General features: G+C 48.8%; 1 protein-coding gene across 4 annotated transcripts in view; it reads left to right on the plus strand.

Annotated features, from left to right (window-relative positions):
* The window catches only part of GALNT18 (polypeptide N-acetylgalactosaminyltransferase 18), a 350,064-nt gene that overhangs the window by 276,469 nt on the left and 55,993 nt on the right, over nt 1–17,602 (plus strand). For all 4 annotated transcript variants that reach the window (XM_027115378.1, XM_027115380.1, XM_027115379.1 and 1 more), the window contains exons 7-9: nt 2,603–2,788; nt 10,034–10,171; nt 15,657–15,752. In XM_027115378.1, coding sequence (XP_026971179.1) covers nt 2,603–2,788; nt 10,034–10,171; nt 15,657–15,752 — 420 coding nt within the window. The remainder of the gene's footprint in view (nt 1–2,602; nt 2,789–10,033; nt 10,172–15,656; nt 15,753–17,602) is intronic.

A 17,602-nucleotide genomic window follows, 5' to 3' on the forward strand; every position in this document is an offset into this window, starting at 1 on the left:
GTCAGCAGTGAATTCACACGGCTCCTTTCACTGTGCAGCTAAGGGCAGAATGGGAGGTGCTGCCACCACCCTTCTGATTAGAACCAAGGCAGAGGCTCCCACTCTAAGATGAAATGGCGACTGACTCTTTGAGAGACAGGTCTTGGAATAAAAGAGCTTTGTTACAAATCATGTACTGTGTTGGGTCGCTGAAATATGTCAATTAGTAGCCTCCGTTCCAGTGGCACAAAGAATAATTACCCTGACTCCGTGTGTCATCAGTAACATATTCACAGTATTCACAGGCTTTCCTTGAAAATCTGAGCAAAGTGAGTTGGAAATCAGCACAGTCCCCAGAATATATGGGTCATGGACATAAAGGTACACACCCTAGAGCCTTCCATGGCTTCCTTTCCTGGTCCTCGGAACCACCCCTGGGTGTGGAAACTTCCTTCAAAGCATGGTCGCCTGGGGAAACACTGGCTCTTCCTTGAGCTTCGGTCAGGCTCAGACTCATCCTTTTTTTTTTTTTTTTTTTTTTTTTTTTTTGCGGTACGCAGGCCTCTCGCTGTTGTGGCCTCTCCCGTTGCGGAGCACAGGCTCCGGACGCGCAGGCTCAGTGGCCACGGCTCACGGGCCCAGCTGCTCCGCGGCATGTGGGATCTTCCCGGACCGGGGCACGAACCCATGTCCCCTGCATCGGCAGGCGGACTCTCAACCACTGCGCCACCAGGGAAGCCCCAGACTCATCCTTTTGCCTTCGTACTGGCTGTGTGGTCCTGGGCAAGGGACAGCCTTGGTCTCAGTCTCCTCGTTTGGCATTGGAGACAATAATCACTACCTCACAGGGTTATTCTGAAGATTCTGCTGTGTATCATTTGTTCAGTAATAGCCGAGGCTGACTGAGCGCTAATTATGTGCCAGGCCTCTTTCTAAGCACTTTGTCTATGAGCACTTTAATCTCCTCAGCAACCTCTTGAGATGGGAACTCTTAGGATCCCCATCGGAGATGAGGAAACTGAGGCACCCTGAGATCAAGTGAATAACCCAAGGTCACACAGCTACTGTGTGTGATTTGTGCCGGTGCCTGCCACATAGTGGACGCTCAGTGGGGATGCTTGTTTCCTTTCCATTGGCCCTAAATATTAATAATATACTAAATGCAAGACAGGCTTAGGAAGTCAGTCCATTGCCTTCCAACTTCCAACAGGACCAACTGGTGTGAAATAGCTTGGTGGAAGAGAAGACATTCTCTTCCTAACTAGCAGGGGGTGAGGAGGGGAATTAAGCTAAATTTGAAGCTGACGTTTCCTTGGAGGAAGACCTATGGTTGTCGATGGGTACACGTTATACGCGCAAGTGTCACCCGCCAAGTTGTCCAGTTGAGGATACCTAATAAGTGACCCCTGCTGTCCATCAAGAGATCCTGATTGCTTTCCACCAAAAGCCTCACTCATCCTCTCTGACCAGGTGTTTCAGATTCATCCCACTTTTCTAAGCACCAACCATTTACTGATTGATTGTCTGGTTAGGCATCAATCATTTATATATTTATTCAACAAGTACTTACAAAGTACCTGTACGTACCAGGCCTTGTGTTCTGTGCTGGAGATGAGAAACGAATGAGATATGGTGGGTTCTGCCCTCTAGCAACACAGTGAGGGGGAGGCTGACCTATTAGCAGGTAAGTTGTGGTATCAAGAGCTTTGAGGGCCAGAGGAGGAAGCTCTGCCCCAAGAATGAAGCAAAGACCCCACAATAGTGTGGCTGGGTGGCCAAGATCTTGAGAGATGATATTTTTTTTCAGCTGGAGAAGGAGTAGGGAGGACATTCCAAAATTACAAATAGAATGGGCAAAGGCCTAAAGACACAAAAGGATGTGCACGTTCCAGACCATTGAACTCCCACAGTGTCTGGAATGATTGTGGCAAGGGCTCCAAGACACTGTCCCTCAACGCTCAGGTTACAAGGTCATTTTTATTTTTCAAAACCAAATTGCATCCTGTCCAAGCTCCTACTCACCAAGGTCAGGGAGAAGTTTCATATTATTCCCTTCTTTTTTTTTTTTTATTCCCTTATTTATAGCTCCCCCCCCCCCTCACTTGGGTTCTGACAGAACTCAGAGCCCAGGAAAGATGGCGCTGCAGCAGGGCGCCTAGCTCTCCCTGTGGAGATCACTCATCTGTGTCCAGGCCCAGGTGGTCCATTTTAAGGTGATGTCTCTGTTGGGAGGCTCTGCTGGTCCCTCCATGTCAAGCACTGCTGCAGAGACCGTTATCAAGGATTTTGTTAACTTCTTCCCCGGGGCAAGAAGAACCCAGATAGCTGGTCACAAAATGTCTAGTCTCTTCTTTGGGGGAGGGAGGGTGGAAAGACTGGAGAGGGAGGGTGCATTAATTCTTTGCTGGTAAATCCACAGCAACTGGAGACAAGACACAAATTAATGACTCAATAACCTTCCTGTTCTAGGAGTAGAAATAAGGTACAGCTGGCTCCCTTTGCAGACAGGAGAGTAAGGTGAGGAGAGCTGGATGTCTGAGCTCGCGTTCATGGTCACCTATGGTCTGGGTTCCAGGCTCAGGGTCAGGTCTGGGCACTGATGCGTGGCCCGTGTCTTCCGCAGGTGTGGCAGTGTGGCGGGAGCGTGGAGGTCCTGCCCTGCTCGCGGATTGCCCACATTGAGCGAGCCCACAAGCCCTACACCGAGGACCTCACCGCCCATGTCCGCAGGAACGCCCTCAGGGTGGCTGAAGTCTGGATGGACGAATTTAAAAGCCACGTGTACATGGCATGGAACATACCCCAAGAGGTAGGAAGCCCCCGTGGGGGTGGGTTTCTTGGAGGTTGACGGGGGAAAAAAAAACAAAACAAAACAAACCTGAGATTCAACCTTTCTTCCCAGGGGACAGCCAGAGTCTTGTTTGCCATGCTGGAGTGAATTCTCAAACCCTAAGATACAAGATGTTGAAGAAAAGGGGCTGACTATAGGGTGCTAAGGCATCTTACCCATCCCGTCCCTGGTTACCTCCTCCTTGAAGGAGGGCTCCTTCCCTCCAGACAGCAGTGTCCTCATTCTATGTGAGAAAGTTGGACCAAGTGGCTCCAAGGTTCCAACATGCTCCCAGGTTCTCAGCTTCTCTGACAATAGATGTTTCATGGTCCTAGATTACAAATATCCCAGTAATTACCAAAATTCACAAAATGCACCTTAATTTCCCTGTAGACTGGATTCAAACTTCTCCATCGAACCTTTGACCAGACCAATAAGGAATATTCCCATGCCTTTGGGATTGCTTGAGCCGCATGGATGGGGCTGGGCTACATTCCCACATGTTTTAGGCTACTTTTAACCCTCACAGAACCTCATCATCACCTGCCACTGTCCTCTAGCCCTCTAGTCACCCACACTTAAGAAGTGTGAGAGAGAAAGCAATGTTTCTTTGGTAGTTCTGTTCAGCCTTGCTGTGTGTCATATGGAAGTAACCTTGGACCGCTGGGTTGGGAGAACCCAACAGATGCCAGCCACGGGATCCCCACCTGCTTGCCAGCTGGTCTGCCTAGAGATCATTGCTTATGTTGCATTTTATGTGAAACGGAGCTGTTGACTGCAGGACCTCTTGCTTTCCTCCCAAGGCCATGGCTTCCCCTCGTGAGTCCTTTAGAAAGCCTCTGCTGTCTCTTCCTAATAGGGCAATGATTGATCTTTGCTTAAAGTTTCCATATGAAGGCCTTCTTCCCCGACATGTCCACCAAGCTCATGTTTTGCTCAGGCAGAGTGATTGAGAAAGTAGGCTGGGTCATGGGTGGGAGCTTTCAGGCAACCCCCTCACTACCACGACCGGGGGGAGGGGTCTTAGGTTGATTGCATCCTCCTACAATCAGTGAGATTTCAGCAGTTGGGAAGAAGAATGAGGAACCAAGCAGTACTAGCGGGAGTGCAGCCAGCCCTGATGAACCAGCCCCGAATGCAGCTCTGACAGTGGGAGTGTTTCTAGGGAAACGGTGGTGCCTTCTAGCCCCATCTGCGGCTGTGGGCGTTGGATCACAGCATTCTGGGCAGGATGCTGAGCCCTGCTGTGGGTGTCCTCTGATAGCAAAATGTTAAGCACACTTGGAAACTCCCAGGAGCTCACCAGCGAAGAGCAGTGTGGATTCCCGGCTTCTGCAAAGGACTGGGATCCTGTCCGTTACTGTTGTCCCCCGTCTCTCTGCACCCCAAAGCTGCAAACTTGGTAGCCCTCTCCCCCCGATTGCAGCTGCCAGATGTTGAAATAGACAGCAAATCCAAAGAATAGTAGAGAAGTGAGTGAGTAGAAGTAATTGGAAAATGATGAAACTCAGTGTCTGCCTGTGACTCCTAGAAGAGTTCAAACCAAGTCAAGTGGGTGGGGCTGGGGGGTAACACAAGAAAGGCAGATGAGGGGTGGAAATGTCCAGGATGAAGCCTTAGGAGGAGAAGGAAGGGGTCAGCGTGTTTCCTCTTGACCCCCCTGTTCGCTTCTATGTCCAGACTCCCTCTTCTGCCTCTTTCAGGCTTGTGCAGAGTCAACACTTTTCCACCTCCCGTCCACTTCTCAAGTCACATCCCAATACGACCTCGAAGCTGCTTTTGGCAAAGTCATCATGGGCCTCCTAACTGCTGGATTTAATGGCTGTTTTAGAGTCTTTCACTTACAGGATCCCACCTTTTCCTTGAAACTCTTCACTCTCTTAGCTCCAGGATTCCACACCCCAGAACATCCTCATCTCTCCGACTGCTCCTAACTCCGTGTGGGCAAGGCTTACTTCCAGTGGTCGCTTAAGTGCTCCCCAGGGACCCGTCCTTGGCCACCTGCTCTCATGATACGCATCCCAGGGTAATCCCATCTGCTGTTGGGTTCTGCAGCACCTATACATTGAGGGCTTCCTAGTTACTCTCTCTAGCCTGACTTTTGCCTTTAGCTTCAGACTTTCAGCCACACATCTCCTGGGTGTTCCCACAGGCACTTCAGACTGAATCTGACTGAAACTGTGTACATCTTTTCCCCCCCGCCCCGAATCTGCTTCTGTTCTTATTCTCTGTCTAAAGTCATGATACCACCATCTGACCAGACATGTGAGCTTAAACCTGAGTGTCTTCCTTTAATCGTCTTCCATTCCCAGTCCATCACCGAGCCCACCTTTCCATTCCTCTCACTTCTGAGTTCAGGCCTCGTCTCTTCCTCTGCAACAGCCTCTGGTTGGTTTCCTGGCTCAAGTCTTACCCCTCAAGTTTATACTCCCCACTGCCCAAAGTCATCTTTTTAAAAAACTCACCGCGACCATGTCGTCCTACTTGAAATCTTTAAACGACTCTCCATGTGCACAAGATCAGGCATAAAGTCCGGTGTTAGACATGGATCTAAGCTTTCTCCTCCACCCACGTCTTCAGCCCCACTGCCCACCATCCTTGTTTTGGAGGCTCTGCAGACAGCGTGGACTTAGGGGAACTGCCCTGCGCTCCCTGTTCACACCAGGCTGTTTCTCGTCTCTGTGTGTTGGCCCATTTTGTCCTCTCTGCTTGGAATTCCTCCCAAAACCTCTTCCCCAGCCTCCACCCTTACCATTTCTTCTCCATCGTTTTAGACTCAGCTCCAGTGACCTCTTTTCTAGAAGCCAGCCCCAGCTGGGGAGAAAGCCCCCTTTTGCCCGCGTGTCTCTGTCATTGCATCATCACCCTTGTAAGAGAATGTTCCGTTGTCTGAAAGTCTCTCTCTCATTAGACCAGTGTGTCTCAAATCTGGCTGAACTTTGAAATCACTTGGCCTCCACCCCAGAGATTATGATTTAATTGGTTTGGAAGGGGACTTTTTTTTTTTTAAGAAAGCTCTTTGGGGATTTTAATGTCCATCCAGGGCTGAGAAGCACTTCACTAGAACATGGGCTCTCTGAGGACAGATTTTATTATTCATATCTATGTCACCAGGCCTAGCACAAGGTGGGGCACGTGGTCAGGGCTCAGTAAAACCTCACTAATTCTTGTTAACAAATGAATCTGCTGGCCATACGTGTGATCCCTTTTTCCCTTGATCAGTGGCTCCTAAAAGCAGATCTACAGACCAATTGCATCAGAATCACTTGGAGACCTTTTAAAAAATACTGATTCTGGGTCTCATCCTCAGAGATTTTGATGAGGAGGTGTATAGTGGTAGCAGAATCTGTAAAAAGCTCCCCAGGTGCTGGTTTGGGGAAACCAGGTTTGGGTGACACTAGTTTAGCTAATCCTGCTTATCTTTCCAAACTCACCCTTAGCATCACCTACTCCAGGAAGCCTTCCTTGACTGCTCTCCTCCCTTTCCCCTTCATCCTCGCTGCCCCACACCAGGGGATGGACTAAGGGCCCCTCTTCCATTGTCCCTCAGCACTCTCTGCTTCCCGCCGTGCTTCACACTGTGTGCAGAGAGTCTGTTTACTTTCTGGACCTTCCAGACTCTGCTTTCAGGCAGACTGTGACTCCTTCCTATTTGTATGCATGATGTTTGGGACAGCTCCTGACCCAGTCTAGGCACTCAGAAGAGGGAGGAAATGTGGGTGCTGCCTTCCTCCATGTTTTCGCCAGTAATTTTCCCAGCTGCCCTTGATGTGGCGGCATCTCGATACATTCTGTTCAGTCACAGGCACGTGTGTTCCCGATTTACTTAACCTTTCGTCTACAGCATCCCAACTGCAGATGTAGAGCTGGAACCCTTCACCCCTGCCTAGTGGCTCCTTGGAGAATTAAATAAGTTAATATGTGGAAAGACTTTGATCAGTGCTTGGCAAATGGAAAGCACTAGAGAAGTGTTAACTCTTGTTGTCGACGTGATCACCTGCACCCTCTGCATTCCCGCCCCGGCTTTAAAATGCCCTTGCTGGGCAGTCATCCTCCCTCGCTTCCTTCTATGCAGAGTCCTTCCTGGGCCTTGCACTGGACAGAACCAGCTCTCTCACTCACTCCGTAATCACATTCAGTCCCAAGCTTTCGGAAATCCAGAGGAGCCTTCCACTCATGCAGCCTCTACTTTAATTGAAAATCAGTTTGCTTATCAACAAACAAAGTCAGTCTGCAGCAAAGCATCAATATTTCCTTACACAGGGTTCAGGAACTCTAGACGCGCCCCTGCTTCCTCTTGCCCGAAGACAGGCTGAGTGCCAAGGATGACTCACCACGGTTCTTAGGCAACAGCCCTTCTTTGGGTTTGGCTACAAGGAATTTTGTGTCCGGCTGCGCACACAGGCAGGAATACTGGACAGCTTTTTGTGTGGCTAAGTACATTAGTGTCCTAGGGCTGCCAGAACAAATTACCACAACCTGGTGGCTTACAACAACAGAAATGTGTTCTGTCACAGTTCTGGAGGCCAGAAGCCCCAAATCAAGGTGCTGTCAGGGCCGTGCTCCCTCCAGAGGCTCTGGGGGAGGATCCTTCCTTGCCTTTTCCGGCTTGTGGTGGCTCTAGGGGTTCCTTTGCTTGTACATGTATCTTTCCATTCTCTGCCTCTGTCTCTGTGTGTTCAAGCCTCCCTCTCCTTTCTCTTATGAAGATGTAGGCTCATCCTAAATCCAGAATGATTTCATCTCAAGATCTCTAGTTAATTACATCCGCAAGATCCTATTTCCAAATAAGGTCACGTTTGGAGGTTCTGGGCGGACATGATACTGGGGAGGGACACTATTCAACCCTGTACACTAAGTATTTGGCAAAGGGGGGAGATACATTTATTGTTTTCTAATAATAAAGGTCAAGGTGACCTTCTCTGAGAATGTTTGCTTATTTCTCAATTTCCTCCCCCTGCTCTGAAAAAGAGTTTGATGCAGTTTACAGTAAACACACAGTACAGATGTGCTGAACCGTTCAAATGGAAAGGCAAAAGTCCATGAATAAACAGGAAGAGGAAAGGGACATGATATCCAGACGCGTAAGCTGAACAAAACTCTGATTCTTGAGTCTCCTAGAAGTTAAAGTAGAGATGGATTGTCTCTGTCCCACTTCTGATTAGATTATAAGTAGAGAGGCAAACCTTCCTTTGATCCTGAATGTAGAAAGGAAGTTTTCCCATGGGAACCTAGATTTTTAGGAAAATACAGAGGCCTTGCTGAAGTAGGTTCTTCTAGTTGCTTTCCCTAAAAGCTGAGACAGTGTTAATTTGTCATCACATAAAGGCAAGTATAGCATGAAGTGAGAAGACCTGGGTCCAGGCAAATAGCTTTGTGATGTGAGGATAAAGTGCAGAGAAGTTTAAAGAGTTAATACTTAACAGATGGGGTAGGGGAGGGGTGAGCAGGATACATTTATTGTCAGTTGCTAAGTTCACTATTTCATAAATACTTTTTCAACTCGGTCTCATCAGTATAGTTCAGGTGAAGCGCTAGACTGTGGGTACAGAGATCAGCAGAACATGTTTCCTGATCGTCAGGGAGCCGGGGTCCAGCAGAGAAAGGCCAAGTAGCAGTTGCTGGGAGGGCTCCCGGCAGGAGCCAGGGAGCAGACCCATCAGAGAAAAGGTCATCAAGAAATATTCAAAAGGTATATCCTCTCTGAAATTGCACCCTAGGAGTCTGGAACTTAAACCTTCAGGCTGTGGCAGGTTCACATTTTTACATGACCTGAACTCTGGTGGGCAAAAATAAATGTATTTCTTCTATATCTACATTTTTTTTGGACTCAAGCCCCTGTTGACTGATATCAAAAATGTGTTCTGATCATGTCCAGATACATGCAGCAGCCATCTTTGTGATTTTTCCCAGACATTTCAGACTTAAACTGTCAATTTCATTATTTTCCCAACCCCCGTAACTTGATCCCGGAGTTGATGGCAGAACCAGATGGGGTAACACTGCCAGCACGTGGACTGCAGTGTCAGTGGGAGAGAGCTGTATGTGCTTCCCCATCCTCCTCTGTCTCTGCTGTGGGCTTATGTCTCATGAGATACCACGTGCCCCTCTGATCCCTGGCTCCATGGTGTCGTCCTCTGAGATGTCACCCGTCGCCATCTGATCCCCCACTGGAGGGACCCCTTTGCATCCTCTGCTGTGGCATCAGCTCTTTCTCAGCTGCTTCTGTGCCCTGTTCAACAGCTGGGGTGCAAGCCCAGGGCTTCCCCTCTTCTCTGGGACCACAAGAAACGTAGGGGCTTCTCTCTCGCTCTCACTCAAGGACACATCCATGTCTCCATGTCTACTCCTTGTCTGCTGCATGTCGATGGCTCAAGGGCCACCTCTCTGGTGCACCTGGGAAGTGAAAGACAGAGTGCTGTCTATGCTAAGCCCTCAGGCCTAAAGAGATAGGCTGCTTCTCCCATAGGGACTTGGTCTTAAGAGGCAGAAGGGCAGGCTCCTAAAAATGCGCTGGGTAAATTTTAATGCACAAACTCCAGACCCAGGTTGATTGGGTTCAACTCTCAGGTCCACCACTTATTAGCTGTGGGACTCTGGGCAAGTCACCCAGGAGGTCACTGAACCTCCCTTTGTCTCAACTCTTCATCTGTAAAATGAGGATTATATAGTACTCCCTCATAGGTTTAAATGGGACCATGTACATAAATTTAATATTAGTAAAATATAAATATATGTGCCTGTCTCATGCAGAGCACAGCCTGACACATTGTGTTATGTAAGACTTAGCTGCCATGATCCTTAGGAATAGTAATGTAATTAGCATTATTCCATCTTCAACTCTTTCCCTTCCCTCTTCCTCTCCCCTAGCAGTTCAGAATCTCTCATCTTATCTCTTGAGGGAGAGAAAAACCTTAATCAGACTGTATTCTTCCCATTTCTTTCACTTATACAAAGACTACAGCTTTTTTTTCTTTTAGTAATTTTTAAGGATTTGCATCTTTATTTTCAATGGCCTTTGATGACAGTCCCCATCAGTGCTGGTCTGATGTTTCACAGACCAAACGGGGACGGTTATGGGGCCAAGGCACACGTTGGGAAGTGCATGAGTTATATTCCCAGGTTGTCCCTTCACCAGACAGTCTCCAGAACCATGGTTGGGCAGGTTCAGGGAAAAGCTGTGCCCTGGTGGTGGCTGAATCTCTGTGTTTGCATCCTGTGCAGGACTCAGGAATCGACATCGGGGACATCACTGCAAGGAAGGCTCTGAGAAAACAGCTGCAGTGCAAGACCTTCCGGTGGTACCTGGTCAGCGTGTACCCAGAGATGAGGATGTACTCAGACATCATTGCCTATGGGGTGGTAAGGAGCTCGCCCCTCGGGGTTTCACCCAGACACAGACAGAGAGCAGGACCAGAGAGAGGTGTGGAGAGTCAGGGAGGGGAAGAGCCTCTTGGCCCCCAGTATGGGACGTGTGGTAGACCTGTGGACAAGAGGCTGATTTCTGGAGCTGAGTGTGAGGCAGCCTATGCTTTCATAGCCCAAACCTCTCCATTCCCTTGAGAGAGGTGCTTAGTCTCTCCTTTACAGTCCTAAGCAATTCAGCTCTGGCCCCAAACCTGCATATCCCACTTAATAAAACAAAAACCTGAAGTCAGGTTAAGATTGCAAGACAACATAACAAACTCCACTGTTCCTCAAGCATGGGTGCCTGAAGTTCTACCAACCAGCCTTCATGCCTCCCCCACCCACGGGGCTATGTCTTTCACTCACACAGAGCCTCCTGGTAAGGCATTCTGGGAAATATAACCTTCCTGAGTTGCTGTATTTTGAGGGATGTTTTAGTACCACTTATTGATTGGCAGCGAGCAGTTCCCCCAGCAGAGGCAGCAAGATGGAGGGACAGAGCAGAGGGTTTGGACCTGGTTCCTATCTTGACCCAGCCACTTCCTGGGCAAGTGTCTTAATGTCTTTTGGCCTTAGCTTCTTCATACGTTAAGTGTGGTAAAATAATACTGTCCTCGTGGGTAGAAGAAAGTCTCCGATACATAAATGTATTTTGTGTCTAAGGTTAAAATACTTTGAACATTATAAACTCTTCCATTCTTCCAATATCCCCAGGACCATACAACCCTTAAGGTATTTTCAATACCTGATTGATTTTTGGATATCTCACCTGTTTTTTGCTGACTGAACACATAAAGATTTTCTATGACAGTTAAGCCCTCAAAACTATCCCCTGGGGCCACCTGCCTTACCCCCACCCCCTGCTGTGTTACAGATGGGGAAACAGAGAGGCAAAGTGACTTGCCCATATTCACGCAGTTAATCAACAGTGAAACTGAATCTGAAACATCAGCTTCTGATATCACTGTCATTCCTCCCTTTGCAGTGTCCCCTCAGACCTTTTAGATATCCCAGGATGAAAATTTGAAGGAAGAACTGAGGCCTCTTCCTCTGATGACCTGTGCTCAGAACTGAGTTCAAGGCCTGCCTCGGCAGGAACATTATGGGTACAACGTCAGCCTGGGAGGAGAAGAATCCTTGCTGAAGGGTTGGCCTCAGTGTTCCCTGGGGGCCTCCCAACTCTCACATCCTAGGATTCTAAAGGAGACAGAGCCAAGGTCCCAGGAACTCCCCCCTTCCCACCCTCCTGCAGGGCCTCTGTTGTCCCCGGAGGCCAACCTGTAGGAGGGGGTCATATCTTCCCACAAGAGTCCCCATGGCATGGCTGACATGTCCTGAGAGAACCGCCCAGTAGCCTCTTGCCTCTCCACTTCCCAGGCTGGTATAATTCAGATGTCAGAAAACTCCTCAGCTGGCGCCGCCCAGCTGTTACCTGAGGCTCCAGATCCTGTCATCACCGTGGAAACACACTGGACTGTGAGGTGCCCATCAGTCCCATCTACCTCCCCAGAACCATCCTGAGGATGCGGCAGTTACTGGTACCCCTACACTCAGCCCATAGCAAGTTGTGTGTGCTGCTTGGCCACTGTTGAACCCAGCCCAGACAGAATAGTTATACTACTGTGGCTCCAGAGAAACTATTGGCCCAGACCTCTGGGAGCCAGGGCAAGCTTCTGGATTCATGGTCTCACCAAGCTATCAGCTGTAGCTAAAGAATATTAGCCAAACTCAGCCAGAGAAGCGGGGAAAGCAATACGGTGGAGGTGTATGCACGCAGCCATTGCAATTCTGGGTCTTGGCCCAGGGTGTTCTTGTCTTCCAAGCAAAAGGGTCTCATCTTATGAGCACATACAGCAGGTTTACCATGTAGTCTCCTCACCACCACACCCAGAAACCTTTGGTTGGTCAAATAGTAAGTGGCACATACGGGCTTGTGATCCAGATCCGTTTGAGTCCAGAGCTGGGGCTGTGTTCACTCTGTTGTGCTGAAAAACCTCCACTTGCCATCCCAGAGGGCTGAGCTGTGGCAGCCGTTCCTGGGCCTGGCGGAGGTCTCTGACCCCCTGCATGTTCATCTGCCAGCTGCTGTTCAGGGCCCAGCCAGCCCCCCTCCCTCCTGCCTCCTCAACAGGCTGGGTTCTTACGTGAGCAGAGCTTGCTTGTCCAGGAGCATAATGAACTCTTAATGGGGGCAGTAAGGTGACAATGGGCAGGGCAGGATGCAGCACAAGAGCAAGAGGATTTCTGGGGCTGAATCTTTCTTCCTGGTGATTACTTTTATTCTGAAATGGAAAGACCAGATGTCTTCTCAGGGGCACGTTGTTTTTTTTTTTTCTCTCTTTTTCCCTTCCAACTCATGCCTAAACTGCATTGCTCAGGTCAAATAACCCCCTGGGATTCTCAGGCCATTGTCAAGTCTATATAACCCTGCCCATTAATCCAGTAATAGGTCCCACTGATGCCTCCTGCAGGCTGAAGGGCCTGTGGGCCCCGCTGTGTGGGCATGGGCATCCGCCTGGATCACCGAGCTCCGGGCCTGGGGGACGGCATGGCTTTGCATAATCCCAGCTCTGGTGCTGACCGTAGAGATAGAGCAGCATCTGGAAACAGACATGCCTGCTTCTGAACATTAGCTTTGCTACTTAATCACTACGTGACCTTGACAGTTTGCAAAACCTGAAAGGTTATAGTCACATCACTTCATGGGGCGTCTTTCACAGTCTCAGGATCGTCTCCATTTGCATGAGGGAAAGAGCTTGGACTTTGGAGACCGACAGACTCCACCTCTGCCATTTGTCCAACTATAATGCCATCCATTCACTGTCCATTTTCTTCATTCATTCACACATACTTACTGTGTAATATGTGCCAGGGCTGACCCACGTCGCAGGCAGTTAGAAAGCCTGAGAGCTAGTCTGATGACTGATAGAGGAGACGGGCAAGTGGAGAAGTGACAAGAATACGGCGTGTTAAGTGCTGCAATCAGAGAAATGGAGATGTTGGCCTCACACCCAGATGTGGGTCAGGAAAGGCTTCCAGAGTGACAGAGAAGCTGAGGACCACAGGAAGAGGAGGATTCAGTCAGGGAAAAGAGACCAGAGCAGAGGGTCCGTGCAGTGGGAACAGCATGACAGACCGAGAGGTGTGCAGAGCTTCCTACGGTAACACACTTCTTGCACCCTTAAAAGAGATAGTATTACCGATCTGGCTATGTTATTTTGAGAATTAGGTGGGATAACGCATGGAAAGCACTTCACCTGGGACCTGGCACATAGATGCAGTCATAAAAGCTAGTTTCCCTGAACGGCCTTCAGAAAGGTTATAGCGGTAATAATAGCAGCTAACAATTATTGCACATTTGCTATTTGTCAGGCCCTGTGCTGAGTACTTGTAGATATTGTTTCAGTTAATCCACAAACCTATGAGGTTGGCACTAGTATTATCCCTCTTTGAGAGTGAAGGAAACAGACCAGGAATTATGTTGCTTTGTCCAAGGCCACACAGCTGGAGCCAGGATTCTATCTCAGCCCTCTCTCCCAGCTTCCTCAACAGACCACCTACTTGATGGGGGGTGGATGACACAGAGCCAAGGAGGACTTTATCAAAAGGCACCACCCACCCCTCATTCAGAGGCCAGCTTTGGGGATCCAGGGGAGATCCAAGTCTGACATCAGGGCTTTCTGGAACTTTCTCTTTGCAGTAAAAGTTAGCAGGTCTCACTGATGGATTACAGTGTTCGGCTTCAAATGTGACACCCGCCCCTCCATGGGCTGTGGGAGAAGTCCAGAGAGTATTTGCATATGCTCCTCCCACACAGGCCAGCCAAGTAATTGGTTTATGATAGAGGATTTGCTGCATCGATGCTTCTGGGGCCCTGCCTAGGGAGCTGACACATGCTCATATTTCTGCAGAACCCCTAAACTTCAAGTTTGAGATTGAGCTGCTATCACCCAGTAAAGGAAAGGGAGCTCGAGAGAAAAAGATTTGCCTCTGTTCCTTGTCGCCTGTCAAGAACAGGGGTCGCATAGAGCACACGTGGGCCTCTGGTTATCTGTTCCATTTCGCACCCCTTAACTGGGTTCACTGCACTCCTGCCACGTCCATCAAGACTACGAAAACTTAGCTGCTGTCTGCCTCTGGCCTTCCCCAGATAGATGACCTACCTGTGGCCCACTGCCCTGGTCTCCCCTGGATTCTGATCTCCAGCCTCCTGTTGTGAACAGAGTGCTTTGATGGCTAAGAAGAGCTGTTGAAGCTAGCTCAAGTTTAGGTGGGTAAAGATACCACAAACTCTCTCATGGGCTTAGGAACTAAAGTACAGCTGGACATGAGCACTTGAGCTGGGAAGCCACTCAAACCGCAGCGGGGGCAGGATGATCTCTCTTGTCTCTAAATCTATCTGCCTCCTGCCTCATCTCCTTGATCACACTGGATTCCTCTGCTTGCACATGGCCCAGCAGATCCACCACACCCAGTCTAAATGGCCTCACCATCCTAGTGGCCAGCACCCACTGACCACGGTGTCTGGTCTCTCATCTGGACTCCTAGGACAGAATAAGAGGATCATGAGATAGTTGCATTCCAGAAAGAGAAGGACCAGGAGAGGGGAGGAAAGAAAGACGACTGTTAATTCATTCTAAGCTATTTGTTGGCGCCTGCCACGGTCTACTCAGCTATGGCATGCGAGCAGGACCATGTGGACCGTAAGCTGCCCTTTCCAAAGCTGAGAGTGAGCTTAAGCCGGAAGGGGACATTGAATACCTGCTTTCCTACCTAGATGTGGTAAGACTTGGTTCATGGTACCCAGACATTTGTTCTGTTGATTGCCATGTGCTTGTAGGTGAGGATAAGAGACACCTCTCTCTTCCCCTGCTCCCACTCTGGCCCCCTTCTCTCTTATTCTCCCACCAGACCTCCCACTCTGGAGAGCCCTCATCAGCTGGGCCTCCGCTGGGGCCTGGCCAACCACTGCTGGATTTGCAGGAAGCAGAGAAGGCCTGGTCCTAGAGGATATCCCAGGCCCCCAAACAGCTGACATGTTGCCCACTTCCCCCAACCCTCAAGAACAAAGACTTCTATCCACGGACTTCTGAAGGCCATTATGCCACCCTTGTGCAAAAGGAGGGGGTGAAAAATCTAGTAGCATCTCGTGTGTGTGCATGTGTATCTTTTATTTTTACCTAGACTATCCCAGCTCCGCAAACCCAGCTTGCTGTGTAACAGCATCCTAATGCTTCCCCTCCAGAGGAGGCTGGTCTTTCCTCAGCACCTTGATGCAAGGCAAAAGCTGGTGCTTGTTGGTTTACATAGTATTCAGAGGGCCTCGGATTGATTATGGAAGCAGAGCCTGTCTCAGTGGAATGCTTGTTTCTCCTGATTTAATGCATCTGTTTCTCTGTTCCTTTCTCTTCGGTGTGGCCGCCTCTCCCCTGGTGTTCAGCTGCAGAACTCTCTGAAGACTGATTTGTGTCTTGATCAGGGTCCAGACACAGAGAATATTCCTATCGTGTACATCTGCCACGGGATGACGCCCCAGGTGAGTGCTCTGGGAGATCCCCGTGCACGCGTGTGTCTGGTGTGGGGAAGGAAAAGCTAAACCCTGTCATGGCTACTCTGGGCCCAGAGGCCTTGGGAGCTTTTCATTAGGAAGTATCCTCATGAGCAAAAAAGCGAGTCATACCTGCCATGCCTGGAAGGAGTCTGAAGGAGCAGATGCTGGGTTGCCAGGATCCCCTGGGGTGGGGCACAAGGAAGGCGATACATCTCTAAAGAGGAACACCTGCCTCCGTTGGGGAGACTGTGCGTAAATTACAGCCCTGGCTCTTGCAGCCATGCCTTTCCCTAGCGGGAGGGAACCCAAAGTTCCCCAGGCTCCCTGATGTCTCAGAGTCCCTTCGGAGTGCCACTTCACAGCCTCAGGCTCTGCCCTTTAGTAGATCATAGCTGGGACCAAAATTTATAGCCATGAGATCCTTTCTAGCTCCTCTGACTTTCTGGTGGAGAATAAAGGGAAGCTACCAGGAAAGTAAGTTATCCCCCCAAAATTCTCCATTCATAGCCTAGGCTTCAGATATCTGAAGAGGTTGTTGAGACACTGGCAAGAGAAATGGTTTATTCAACAGAGTACAGTGGGCAATTCTTGACCAAGAGTGCCGTAGACTGACCTGTTATGACTTGACATTTTCAGAGTTTACTTACCTTACCTCCAGAAGTGTACAATGATTTTTAAAAGATATCTTAGTATAGAAGATGCGTATATTCGTGCAATTGCAATTTAGTGCTTAAAAGAGTTGTTACCTGCCTGAACACACAGCTAAAGGAGATTGCGATGTGTGTGTACCCGGTGTACGATGCTGAGACTTCCCAGCAGCTGTCCACCGTGATCTCCACCACCTTGTCCTTTCTGTGGGCCAAGCTGCTGTGACATCACTGAGTGCTCAGTCACAGGTCAGCAGATCGCACTGCCTTCACACCACACAGTATAGCAACTCATTCTCCATTATTACAATGGTGTGACATTTTTAATGAGTGACTATTTTTATGTAAACTTTTTATTGACATAGAACATATATACAGAAAATAGACAAATGATAAGTGTACAGGATTAATGAATTTTCAGGGCAAACACACTCGTGTAACCAGCACCCAGATCAAGAAAAACCATTATTGCTTGATTTTGAATTTTATGTAAATGGCATCATAGGGTATATGCTTTCTCATGTTGGCATCCTTCTTCCATCATATCTGTAAAGTACTTCCTTACTGTTACGTGTAGTTGTAATCCGCTCATTTTTGTTACTATGTAGTATTGCATCTTGTGGATATACCATTTTCACTATATAGTCTACTGTTGATGGACAGTTGGACTATTGCCAGGTTGGGAGAATTATGAATACTGCTGCTGTGAACATCTTGTCCATGTCTTTTGGTGCACATATGTACTAATTTCTTTTGGATTTATACCTAGGAGTCGAATCACTGAGCCATAGGGTTGACATATGTTCCTTTTCTTTTTATTAGTTATCTATTTTATACATATTAGTGTATATATGTCAATCCCAATCTCCCAGTTCATCCCACCCCACCCCCCAGCTTTCCACCCTTGGTGTCCATATGTTTGTTCTCTACATCTGTGTCTCTATTTCTGCCTTGCAAACCAGTATATGTTCATTTTCTGTAGACAGGACCTACATTAGTCTGCTAGGGCTGCCATAATAGAATGCCATAGGCTGGGTAGCTTAAACCATAGAAATTTATTTTCTCAGTTATGAGGCTTAAAGTCCAAGATCAAAGTGTCAGCTGAGGGGCTTCCCTGGTGGCGCAGTGGTTGAGAGTCCGCCTGCCGATGCAGGGGACACGGGTTCGTGCCCCGGTCCGGGAAGATCC

The sequence above is a fragment of the Aethalodelphis obliquidens genome, unplaced genomic scaffold (assembly GCF_003676395.1).
Source record: "Aethalodelphis obliquidens isolate GAN/ISIS:26980383/991018 unplaced genomic scaffold, ASM367639v1 scaffold14, whole genome shotgun sequence".
Classification (NCBI taxonomy): domain Eukaryota; kingdom Metazoa; phylum Chordata; class Mammalia; order Artiodactyla; family Delphinidae; genus Aethalodelphis; species Aethalodelphis obliquidens.